The sequence below is a fragment of the Macaca mulatta genome, chromosome 1, assembly GCF_049350105.2.
Source record: "Macaca mulatta isolate MMU2019108-1 chromosome 1, T2T-MMU8v2.0, whole genome shotgun sequence".
Lineage (NCBI taxonomy): Eukaryota > Metazoa > Chordata > Mammalia > Primates > Cercopithecidae > Macaca > Macaca mulatta.
In genome coordinates, this window is record NC_133406.1 from 155,604,428 (window position 1) to 155,617,672 (window position 13,245).

Consider the following 13,245-nt stretch of genomic DNA (forward strand, 5'->3'; position numbering starts at 1 on the left):
TAGGATGCATTTTGCTGTCAACGCCTTTAAAAAAAAAACCCAGTCATTTGGACAATACCATCTTCCCTTACTCTTACTCTGCAGTGAGTGTTTGGTTCTGTCATAACAAGAAAGGGACTTCGCAGTTTCCTTCCCAGGATTTGTCTCCTTTAAGAGATGATTTGAAAATCCCAACCTTCCCCAGTGCTGGGCCATGCATTTTGATCTTGGCTTGTTCTATGAATAGAATGGAGGAAATTTCTTGCTCCTGATGCCAGATAGGTTAGGTTCCAAGCAGAGATTACAACAGAGTCCTCTCATCCCCAAAGCTGAGTTTTGATGAGCTTTGAGTTTAAGGTTGTGGCTTCAAATATCAGCAAACTGTATACCACTTTCATGGTCAATTTGTTCATTCCCTAGTTCACATTTTTTTGTTGTTGATTCTTTAGCTTCACTATTAATGTGGGAGGACTGGGTCGAGTATCCCTGCCTCTAGAGTTAAATTGGCAGCATTTCAGTTTAAGAGGTTGTGGGGCCAAGAGGTTGAGAGAACAAACAGACTCTAGAATCAAACAGACCTGGGTCCAGATCCTTACTCTGACATTTTCTGGATATTCCAACCTGGATAAATTACTTGACTTCAGATGTATCAAATGGGATTATATTCATCAGCTGATTCAGTGTTTGACATTGTGATGGGCATTATTTCATTTCCTGAGTATATGATAGTAGGGGAAAAGGAAAAACATTCCTGTCCTTGCAGAGCACAGTGCAATAGCTCACTCATAGGGTATTGAGAATTAAATGAAAAATAATAAATTTTAGCACAATGCCTGGTTCTCAACAGATAGGAGTTGTTATTCAGTACCATGCAGTGTTGTTCTTTTCCACATTGTATCCCAGCTTGGCTCAGAGTAAGCACTCAGCAAACTTTGATTGAAGAACTTCATTCATGTGTGGTGTGTATACCAGTTTTTTCATATGTGTCAGTAGTTTTAATAAAACTTCGAAGCAATCGTGTGTGTTGTTTCCCTGGTTTACATTTTACCTTTCAAGAGCAACATGACCTTTTCTGGCTTCTCCTACAGGCACCATTGACAGAAATCACATGCTTAGAAGAACTTATAACCTTCTGTTGCTTAATTTTCAGCACAAGTTAGATGATGTGGGACTTCTTATCTGATGTTTTCCTTAGAATAGCTGAGTTTTAGCAGTTGCACAGTCCTTTGACATGGCATTTGAGGAATGTGACATGGTGAGTCTCAAATGCTGAAGAGTAGCATCTGTGTACATTCTCAAGTGATAGTTGCCTTTCCTAATTTTGAAAAGCTAGCACTTAAATTCGTTAGAAGAAGCATCCCAAAAAACTTTTTCAGCAGAAGGAAGTTGTTTTTGTAGCATAACACAGATGACGTTGGAATTAGACTTGGCTTCCATTCTGGTTAGGTGACTTAGGCAATTTAATGAAGCTAAATCTCAGGTTCCACATACGTAAAATGGAATAACAGTAGTAACATTTCATAGACCACTTGGAGTAAAGGAGACACTGCATGTAAAGCGGTTAGCACAGTACCTGGCATATAATAATTGCTGAAAATGGTGACTATTTTTCCTAATTGTTTAGTATTTTTTAAAACGACAAAATATAAAAGCTAAAAAATGTAAACCATGAAAAAAACCTTATGCCTATATGTTGTTTGCATATGCAAATTAATATTAGCTATTTTACTTTATTTTTTTAGAGACAGGTCTTGCTATGTTGCCAAGGCTAGCCTTGAACTCCTGGGCTTAAGTGATCCTCCCACCTCGGCCTCCCAAGCAGCTGGGACTACAGCCACAGACCACCTCACCCTGCTAAATTAACATTAGTTTTATCTGAATTGTTCAGAATTGTGTCTTGTATATTATTGTTTAGATGTATCATATTGAACCATGGAATGACAACAAATAACAGAACTGTCAGTGTCATCTAGTTACACTTGCTAATTTTACATATGAAGAAAACAGTCCCAAAATTTGGTGGCTTAGTTGAGTGAGGACTTGGGGCAAACCTTCTAGTCTCATTGTTTTATAAGGCAGCTGAAGAGATCACTTAGGGAGGTGGGGAGAGGTGTGTGGGACAGGGCTTATAGAGATTTGACTACCAGCACTGCCTGTGTGTGTATGTAAGAGAGACAGAGAAGACACGAATAAGAGTGCATGCATGTGAGAGAGTGTGAATGTACGCTTGTGCATGTGGGAGTGCGTGCATGATGGGGTATTTGTGTAGCTGTGTGTGTAGTTTCCTAGGTTTTTTGTAAACTTTTGGTGTTAATTTCCTCCATTTTTGGGTTCCAAGAAGAAAACTTTCACTTCTCGTGAAGAGAACCCTTGGGTGCCTAAATTCTGCCAAAATACAATGACAATGAAAGGGAGAATAAGTGGGCATTTTTCAGGAGTAGGTGGATGCTTGGTGACAGTGAATGGGTTTGACATCATACAAGTAAAGCATGCTCTGTTATTCTTTCATGTGCTTTGATACTGTAGAATTTGGTGAGGGAAACTCTCAGGTGTAAATTTTATACAAGAATTCTTACAGAGCTGAATTAATTGAATTCTTTTGACAACTATTACCTCCTAGCTGAAGTAAGTATTTATGTAGGCTACTTTTCAAAAAACACTTTTAAAAGACATATGTAAAACATAGCTGTGATTTTAAAAAATACTACAATTTCTAAATCTTTTTTTTTTTTTTTTTTTGAGACGGAGTCTCGCTCTGTCGCCCCGGCTGGAGTGCAGTGGCCGGATCTCAGCTCACTGCAAGTTCCACCTCCCGAGTTTAAGCCATTCTCCTGGCTCAGCCTCCTGAGTAGCTGGGACTACAGGTGCCCGCCACCTCGCCCAGCTAGTTTTTTGTATTTTTTAGTAGAGACAGGGTTTCACCATGTTAGCCAGGATGGTGTTGATCTCCTGACCTCGTGATTCGCCTGCCTCGGCCTCCCAAAGTGCTGGGATTACAGGCTTGAGCCACCGCACCCAGCCAATTTCTAAATCTCAAATCAATACGATGAGTTACTGCTTTACTAAGTAATCGATTTTGAAAACAATTAACTTGAAATCCAAGTATGAGAAAAATGGATTGAGACTTAGCTGATTTGGATTCTTTCTTTCTTAATTAAAGGCCAGTAGGGTCACTAGTCATTGGGAGCAGTAATCTCTTCTAATTTTATGCTACTTTGAATTGCTGGTGTAGCTTGATGAGGTTATTCTTCTGTGGGACTTGTGTTTTGACATTGATGCTATTAGTATAAACCAAAAAAATTGATATTCTTTTCTGATGTTTATAGGTAATTGTTGATGATAGTGAGAAGACATTTGCCTCCCCTGATAAATGGTATATTTCATGTATTTCTATTTTATTTTATTTTTTAGCTTGTTCGTTTTGGTTTAAGTAACCAGCTGGTGGTTGCTTTCAAAGAAGATAACACTGTTGCTTTTAAGCACTTGTTTTTGAAAGGATATTCTGGTACAGATGAAGATGACTACAGCTGCAGTGTATATACTCAGGAGGATGCCTATGAGAGCATCTTTTTTGCTATTAATCAGGCAAGTGTTTTGTTGTGAATGACCTATACTTTAACAATGTATTGATACGTGGCCTTGTCTTAGCAAACAAACAAAAATTATACATATGTTAAAATATTCTAATGTAAGTTTTGCAGTCTGCCAAAAAATGTTTATTGCTATTTCTGAAGCTACATTTCTTTTTTTTTTTTTTTTGAGACAGAGTCTCCCTCTGTTGCCGAGGCTGGAGTGCACTGCAAGCTCCGCCTCCAGGGTTCACGTCATTCTCCTGCCTCAGCCTCCCGAGTAGCTGGGACTACAGGCGCCCGCCACCACGCCCAGCTAATTTTTTGTATATTTAGTAGAGACGGGGTTTCACTGTGTTAGTCAGGATGGTCTTGATCTCCTGACCTCATGATCCGCCCACCTTGGCCTCCCAAAGTGCTGGGATTACAGGCCTCTGAAGCTACATTTCTACACAAAAGAGTTTCCTATTTTGACTTTTAAAAAAAGATTTATCTTTTTAATTTATCACTTCATACCTACTGCTTTTGGAAAATTACCCCAGATCAAATAGCAAGAGTAGATTTTTAATCTCAGAAGGCTTGATGAAAGCTTAGTAATAAAATCAAAGATTCCAGCCTGGCGTGGTGACTCATGCCTGTAATCCCAGCACTCTGGGAGGCTAAAGTGGGTTGATCCTTTGAGTCCAGGAGTTTGAGACCAGTCTGGGCAACATTGTGAAACCCCATCTCTACAGAAATAAATACATAAATAAATAATAAAATAAATAAATAAACAATCAGGGATTCTGTGGCCTTAATTGTGATGTTTTAGCATTAATAACCCTAGCTGAATCTCAAGAATATGGAACATAAAATAGTTGTATGTAGACAGGTCTGAGAAAGCAGATTTTTAGACTTGAAGAAATAATTTAGGAAAGAGAAACTGTTCCTGTTCTTTTCCGTTCATTCAAAAAATATTGAAGTATCTAATATGTAGCAGGTGTTATTCCAGACATTGAGGATGCAGCAGTGAATAACACAGACAAAACACTTTCCTTTATAGAGCTTGATTCTAGAAGGAAGAGTTAGACAAAAAGAAGTGAAATGTATAGTATCAAATGCTGGCTCCCTGAGAACACCACACAAAAAACATGTTGATGAGCAAAGCTGAGCTTATTACTTAGAGTGGTAAGGGAGATGCTGTATTGATCAGATGCCATATTGCCTTTGGTAAGGAGGGAGTTCTTTAATGTGAGGGGAGCTTGATTAGAATTAGGTAAGGATGATGATATAATAATTTAGGACTGATGAACATGGCAAGGTGAGGATTGGGGAGGCAGTTTCAAACAATCTTGGAGTTGTTTTCAGACAAAATCTTCCAATTGATACCTATTTCAATGAGTTTTTTTGGATGTTCCTGAAATAATACAGGGACTTTTATGGTCCAGGGCAAAAATTTTCAGCAATAGTAAAATCATATTAATGAAGACAGAACTAGTAAAGCCCTATTAGTGCAGATAGCCAACAGTAAAGCCATGTTAACGTAAGCTCAGGTAAGCTAATGTTGGTTCATGTTAGTCATTGATGTAAGCTGTGGAGTATGGATGGCTCATGTCCTCAGTAGATGTTAGAAAGTAATAACTGCTAAGGAGTAAAGCAGGGAAGGAGATGTGAAGTGCCTGGGTGTGGTGATAGATGTTTGTGATTTTCTTTCTTTATTTTTTACTGCATTTATTTTATTTTTATTTGACAGGGCATAATTGTACCCAGTTTATAGTTATGGGGTACAATGTGATGTTTTGATGTATGTTTGCAATTTTCCTTGGCTTAGGGAGGGAAGGCCTCATTGAGGTGTGGAATTGAGAGCTGAAGGAGTGAGTAAACCCAGTGGCTATGTACATGGGTCTCCAGGCAGAGGGAACAGCAAAGGCCAGAGGCAAAAATAGGCAAGTGAGCTCCAGGAAGTGCCTGGAGGCCAGTGCAGCTTTGCGGCGGGGCGGGGGAGCCAAGGAACTGGAGTAGGAGATGAGGTCCTAGAGATAAGGCAGGACCTTGGCTTTGGTTGAGTGAGGTGGGAGCCGTCCATCACCATGTTTAGTTTCGAGTTCTGTGAGGCAGTGTCTTGCTGAACAACCTGAGAAGATTTCTTTGTAGTATTTTAAATCGGGAAGTTCTATTGAGGGACATGATGTAAGCAATACAAAGTAACTAAAAGTACATTCTATATGCTATAACCTCTGATCAAAGTTTTAAAAGGTCATATGTGGTTTTTTATTTGACTATTTTTTAATAGTATCATCAGCTAAAGGACATTACCCTGGGGACCCTTGGTTATGGAGAAAATGAAGACAATAGAATTGGCTTAAAAGTCTGTAAGCAGCATTACAAGAAAGGGACCATGTTTCCTTCTAATGAGACACTGAATATTGACAACGACATTGAGCTCGGTAATGCAGTGATAATTTCATGATGTGCCTTTATCGTCTTGTGGTAAGAGCAAAAATGCCCTCATGTGCTAGCAACCCAGATGGAACAACATTGCTTTAGTGACAGCTAACCTGTCAGGGGCTGACACTCCAACATTGGCCTGCAGAGGGGCTTTGGCTCAGGAAACTGTGGGGTTGTGGCGATGGGACAGGGACAGCATTTGTGGATCTATTTGGAGCAACTCAAAAGATAGTTGATTTTGGGGTATATTCACAGGTCCTGTTTTTGGGGTTTTTTCCCCTAGGAGGGGATGATTAGGCTTTTTGAAGAAATGGTCTGTATGTGTTAAATGAAATAATATATGTAAAGATGCTTTGCACACTTGTTTTTATTATTTGTAAAATACAGAAATGCTCTTCAAAGGTGAATTGTGATTAATAACTCATTTTCTCTCTTAGGAGATCCCTTGGCAACAAGTTAATGGCTAATCAAGTTGAATTGTTTTGTGCTATTTTGTTAAGCATTTAAGAGCATACTGTATGTAAATGTGAGGTGTTTGGCTTAAGACTTTTTGTTTTTTTTTTTTAATATTGTTTTATTATTTTATTGTTTTGTTATTCACTCAACAAACCTCTGGTGTGTAGTCATCATGTCCAGAGCACTCAGTTTTATGTGCTGGGGTTGCAAAGATTAATCAGTTGTGGCTCCTCAAGTACTAACAGTTCAGGAGTAGGGATTCTAACAGCAGTTTAAATTTAGAATACTTTTATTAAAATTAGCGTTTCACATTGTTGAGTTCATTTGATCGTACTTCCTATAATCTGATCTTAAGGTGCCTTGATGACACAACAGGAGAATACCCTATGAGACAGAGGTTTTAATGTTTCTATAGGCTGCCCACTCAGAATCTCTTCGTGAGTAAATGTGTCATGTGCTCTTGACTCTGAAAGAACCAGCCCATAAGCCAGCACATGTGGTATCTGGCTCCCACGGTGCTTTCAGAGACCATCTAGAGGAGAGTTACCTGGTTCTGTAGCTGGCAACATTGAAATGTCACTTGTCACTTGTCTTATCTCCCTGGAAGCTTCTGCTAACTTGAGATCTATTCGGTAGTCCACCTACAGGGGCTAATCCTGTTTTAATCTTTTACCTGGGTGGTCAGCTATGCTCTTCCCTGTAGGTGATTCCAGTAACTGTGACAGGAGGACTTGTCCTGTTACCCTCTGTTTCAAGTAAGCCATCTGTCCCTTGTCCTTTTAAAAATATGTGACTCTAATTGGATGTACCATACAGTGGTTTCCCAGTGATTCATATACTGTTTTTCTCAATTGATTTTTCTTGGAAAATTGATTAAAGAAATGTGACCAAAGTCATACCAGTGGCTAGATAGCACTGGCAATGCTGGAAAGCAGGATTTATTTCCTGCCCATTGGGCAGTCTTTCCCTTGTTCATTTCATTGCGCTCAGAATATGGACTATGTTTAACTAAATGGACAGAGGTTGGTTATTAATGAGTTTATTTTAACAGAAATTGCTTAAATATGTTAATTGTATTCTTTGACTTATTAAATATAACTTGTCAAAGAGAATCTTCTGACATACCCAAAAGGTATAATGAAGATTCTTCAAATATGTGATACTAGATTTTAGGCCTTCTTTCCTTGGATATGTTGAAGGAAGCCTGCAGATACAAATAAGATTGAGTTTGACTTCATTCATTTGGCACTGTAGTTGATGTAGGTGAATTAGCAGAAGCTGTTCCAGATTAACTACTTATGAATTTTGCACTATCTTTACTATTATGGGAATCATCCTTCAGTGTTCTAAACACAGATATTTGCCTACACGCCCAGCTTTCCTGGCAGGCTTATATTTAGCTGCACAGCTGATTGTGTAGATCAAGATTAGTGTTTCCCTTAATTTATGCTAATGGGTATATCCCTCCTGGTTCTGCCTCGAGAACTACAGCTTTCCAGGTCAGCCTCATTGGGAGGACTGTTATGAATCCTGTCAAAAAAATGTTTGGCTGGGCGCAGTGGCTCACGCCCTTAATCCCAGCACTTTGGGAGGCCAAGGCGGGCGGATTACCTGAGGTCGGGAGTTCGAGACCAGCCTGACCAACATGGAGGCACCCCATCTCTACTAAAATTACAAAATTATCCAGGCATGGTGGCACATGCCTGTAATCGCAGCTACTCGGGAGGCTGAGGCAGGAGAATTGCTTGAACCCAGGAGGCAGAGGCTGCGGTGAGCCAAGATTGCACCATCCATCGCACTCCAGCCTGGGCAACAAGAGCGAAATTCCTTCTCGAAAAAAAAAAATAACATTTGAGTAACTAACATTTTAATATAGTGTTTCATTTTCTGTAATACAATTTTTGAGTGTCTTATATTCTTTTCCACATGTTCTTAGCATGAGACATTATGACCATTTCATCATTTTTCCTGCTGTTTTAGGAACAGCAGGAATCTACCCTCCCCCTGAAAGGATTATTTCTTTGGCTGGAGTATTCTGTGAGATTCATATTCATTTGAGTTATGAGGCTGTTACTGTAGATATCAGTTTATTCTGCTTGAAGTTTGATGTTTTACTTAGGGCTTTTGCTATCTTGAAAAAACAACACAAAACGAACAAACTCAGTTTTGTTGCTACCACGTGCTTGGCGGCCTCGGCAGCAATGGCTATAAGTGGAAAGTCAGCCAGACTTCAGAGAGTTCTGAATGAATATTTAAACAAAGTGTAACCCTATAATTACAAAATCACACAAAATTTGAACAACCAAACAGACTTTTATAAGGCAAATTTTATGAATAGTGTAAAATTAACTAACAGAATTCTGTTCAATTTCTGTGAATCTAAGATACCATTTTTTTGAAAGACTCATCTGCTTTAGAGATGCTTAAAAGCAAAAAAAGTTGCATCTTAGAATAAATGAAATACAGGAGAAAAAGGCCTACGACAGTGTGTGGCACAGAGAGCTTGAACATGTTTCTTCTTTCAGAATATAGTTGTTTACTCAGATCAGTTTAACTTTTTTTTTTTTTAAACTTCACCTTAGAATAAGAATGTTAGAGGTAGGAGGACCTTAAATATCATCATTTTGACCTTTACAGTTGAGGAAACTGATGCTCATTCAAGGTAAGCAACTAAGTCATGTAATGATTTAGTGACAGTAGGTCTTTCCTACTGAAAACCCAGCAACATGGGCATCAGCTGGGAGTTTATGAGAAATGCAGAATCTCAGGCCATGCCCTAGAGTCTCTGAATCCAAAAGTGCTTCTTAGCAGCAAGCTCCCCAAGTGGTTCACACACGTTAAATGTTTGAAGCACTGGTTCAGTGATCTCCAACTAAAGATCTTTGACTTCACATAGACATCTTTTTTACTGACTTCATCCAATTCTTCACTGTCCATCACCATCTCCTGCCTTCAGTGCCTTCTGGATCCTACTTCAAAATCTTTGTGCATCAATATCACATTACAAATCTGTCAGAATGCTTGCCTCTCCTCCCTTCTCAACTGGGTCCACTCAATCACCATTAGTCCCCAGCCTCTTCCATCCCTGGGTCCAGCTGATGCTTACTGGAGAAGTGTGCCAGATAGAAAGAACACCCTCATCTTCTTGCCATCATGTCTTCAAAGCTTCTTGCATAACTTCCTTCCACTTCTTTTCACCCTTGTGTTACAAAGGAGTACAGAGGTGAGGCCACAGTTAAAACCCTCACCAGAGCAGCGGGACACACTCCTTTCAGTTTCTGGGGAGTTGTGCCCTTTCTCTAGAAAGGTGTACCCAAATTTGCATCTCAAATCCAAACTTCCCTGAGCTCCACGCTCCTCATATATCCAACTGACTATCTGACAACTCCGCTGTGTTGCCTAATAGGAATTTCAAAACTGCTGTGTCTAAAACAGAACACTTTTAGCCTCCCCCATCTCCCTACCTACCCTGTGGCCCAAGCTGTTTCTTTCTTAGACTTCCCGATTTTGAAAATGATACCAACATTTTCATATCATACTGTAATAACCTTGGTTATTCAAGCCCTGTACTTGAAGTTGTCAGTTTCCCCATTTTCACTGCCACCATTGTCATCCAAGCCACTACTTGCTTAGATGGTCTCCCTGCTTCTGGTCTTGCCTCCACCAGCCTCTTCCCTGCCCTGCAGAAACTGCAGTGGTAAATCAGGTCATACCTCTTCCAGGCTTAAAAATCATTAGTGGCTTCCCATCCCATTTAGAATAAAATCCACAAGTCCTTTTAGAAACTAACCTCCTGCCTGCCTCTCCAGACCCCTGTCCTCACATTTCTGTTGTAGCATCCTTTCTGTTTGTTGAGCAAGCCAGGCTCTTTCTTGCTTGGAGGCCTTAGTGCTTGATTTTTTTTTTTTTTTCCTATTTGGATCTATGCATAGCTGGTTCTTTTTCCTTTTAGGAAAAAGGTTTCAGTTCAAACATCTTTTGCACCTTTAAAGTCATTCCCTAACTATCTTTCGTAAGGTGGACTCTCCCTCTGTATTAGTCTGTTCTCATGCTGCTAATAAAGACATACCCAAGACTGGGTAATTTATAAAGGAAAGAGGTTTAATTGACTCACAGTTCTGCAGGGCTGGGGAGGCCTCAGGAAACTCACAGTCATGGTGGAAGGGGAAGCAAACACATCCTTCTTCACATGGTGGCAGGAGGGACAAGTGCAGAGCAAAGTGAGGAAAGCCTCTTATAAAACCATCAGATCTCATGAGAACTCACCCATTATCACAAGAATAGCAGCATGGGGGTAACTGCCCCCATGATTCAATTACCTCCTACTGGGTCCCTCCCACGACATGTGGGGATTATGGAAACTACAATTCAAGACGAGATTTGGTTGGGGACACAGCCAATCCATATCACCCTTTTAGTTATTCTTGTTCACTTTATCTTCAAAGTACTTCTCATACTGTGAAATTATCTTGTATATATTTTTGCTTATTGTTATTTCCCCCACTAGAATGTGAGCTCCATGAAGATGGTGACCGTGTCTGTCTTGTTCATTGCTTTAGCTTCAGTGCCTAGCACAGTGCCTGGCTTTCAGCAAATATTTACCGAATAAATGAATGAGTTGAGTACGGAGCCTGGGTCTTTGATATTCTTCTAAAATATGTGCTCAGAGGTCAACCTCCTCAGTGCACTGGTAGAGCTCAGGCTCTAGAACCAAGCACAAGTAGATTTAACTTTTGGATAGCGAGTAGCTACCTGTATGACCTTGAGGAAGTTTCTTGGCCTCTCTGGACCTTGGTTTGTTCATTTGTGAAATAACAGTAATAGTGCCTATCACACAAGATTGCTTTGAAGATTAAATAGGATGATGCATTAATTGAGATAATATATAAAGTCCAACACAGTGTCTGGTATGGAGTTAAGTGCCCAATATGTTTTTGCTATTTCTATCATCAGTCTTTTCCTCCCTAAAAACAAGTTTCTTTTGACCAACTGCCCTCACTGTACTCATTAAGGTCTAATCAGGAAAACCAACATTGAATTGTTTTCTGACACTAATACTCCATCTGCCAAACACAGGGAGACATACTGTCTGCAAATGTCTTTTAAAAATATTATCTCTATTGAGTTGTCTGTTCAGCTCTGGACCCTGTTTTTGGCTCAGGACATCTAATTTTCAGTAAACGTAAGTGTATCCCGTGTATCAGGACATATTTTGAGTGCCAGCTAGATGCTAGGCAGTGGGTGTTTAGCAAGGTGCAACAAAGTTGTGCTCTTGATCTCAAAGACCTTATACTCTAGTTGGAAGGATAAATAGGCAAATGAAGAGTTGCAGTTGTGGAATAACGCTTTTAAAGAATCAGTCAGTGAGTTTTCCAAGATTCATGGACACCTACTAGGTGCCAGGCACTGCACAAGGACCCAACTGCACAAGGCCCCGACTTTTCCATTTCAAAGTCAGCATGGAAGGGGCAGCAACAGCCTGGGCGAGGGTCACCCATGCTGGTTTCATACCAATTCTGTCACTAGGTTTCTGTGGCCTTGAAAGGTGCTTGTCTTTAGAGCTCCTTGTTTCCTGCTTGTCTTTAGAGCTCCTTGTTTCCTTGTTTCCACCTTTGTAAAACAAGGGTGTTAGCCTACACAATAATGAGACTAATTTTTATGTGAGGTTCTTGGACTCATTCTTCTATCATTTACAGCTCATAATTTGTTTTTACTTGAATACAACCTGTGTTCTTTTTCTTTCTCTTTATTTTTTTTACTTTGAAAAAGTGCCAGACTTACCAGAAAAGTTACAAAATAGCACAAAAATTGCCTGTGTACCCTTCATCCAGATTTCCCCAATACTAACTTTTTTTTTTTTTTTTTTGGAGATGGAGTTTTGCTTTTGTCACCCAGGCTGGAGTGCAGTGGTGTGATCTCGGCTCACTGTAACCTCCGCCTCCCAGGTTCAAGCAATTCTCCTGCCTCAGCCTCTTGAGTAGCTGGGATTACAGGCGCCCACCACCATGCCCAGCTAATTTCTGTATGTTTAGAGAGACAGGGTTTCACTATGTTGGTCAGACTAGTCTTGAACTCCTAACCTCATGATTTGCCCACCCTGGCCTCCCAAAGAGCTGGGATTATAGGCGTGAGCCACCGCACCTAGCCAGTACTAACGTTTTATCACATTTGCTTGATCATTCTTTCTATGCATAAACATTTCTCCTGGAGGTGCAGACATGCTGTTCCTTTGCCCCTAAATACTTCAGTGTGCATTTCCCCAAAAAGAGAACATTCTCCTGCACAACCACTATACAGTCCTCAAAATAATGAGTTAACATTAGTACAATACTATAATCTATAAACCCTATTCACATTTCATAAATTTTCCTAATGTTCTTTATCATAAAATGCAAACTGCACTCAACTCCAGGATCCTATTCAGGATAACATCTGGCATTTAGTTGTCATGTCGAGTCTTTTTAGTCTAAAGTTTCTTGGATTTTGTTTGTTTAACTTTTATGATATTGATACATTTAAAGAGTAGAACGTCTCTCACATTGGGTTTTTCTGTTTCTTCATGACTAGATTGGGGTTATACATTTTTTGGCAGGAATACCACACAAGTGATGTCATGCTTCTCAGTTCATTGTATCAGGAGGTACATGTCTGTTTATCTCATTATTGTGATGTAACTTTGATCACTTGGTGATCAAAGTTGTGGTGCCTGCCAGGTTCTCCTCTGTGAGGTTACTCTCATTTTTCCTGAATAATTGGTAAGTATTTTCTAGGGAGATACTTTGAAACTCCCTAAGTAATCTGCTTCTTGTCACAC

The 13,245-nt window shown here is 39.8% G+C and overlaps 1 protein-coding gene across 3 annotated transcripts in view; it reads left to right on the top strand.

Annotated features, from left to right (window-relative positions):
• MCOLN2 (mucolipin TRP cation channel 2) overlaps nucleotides 1-13,245 on the top strand; it is a 72,806-nt gene that overhangs the window by 32,443 nt on the left and 27,118 nt on the right. For all 3 annotated transcript variants that reach the window (XM_001107980.3, XM_077953469.1, XM_077953462.1), the window contains exons 3-4: nucleotides 3,391-3,564; nucleotides 5,821-5,974. In XM_001107980.3, the coding sequence (XP_001107980.2) occupies nucleotides 3,391-3,564; nucleotides 5,821-5,974 (328 nt within the window). The remainder of the gene's footprint in view (nucleotides 1-3,390; nucleotides 3,565-5,820; nucleotides 5,975-13,245) is intronic.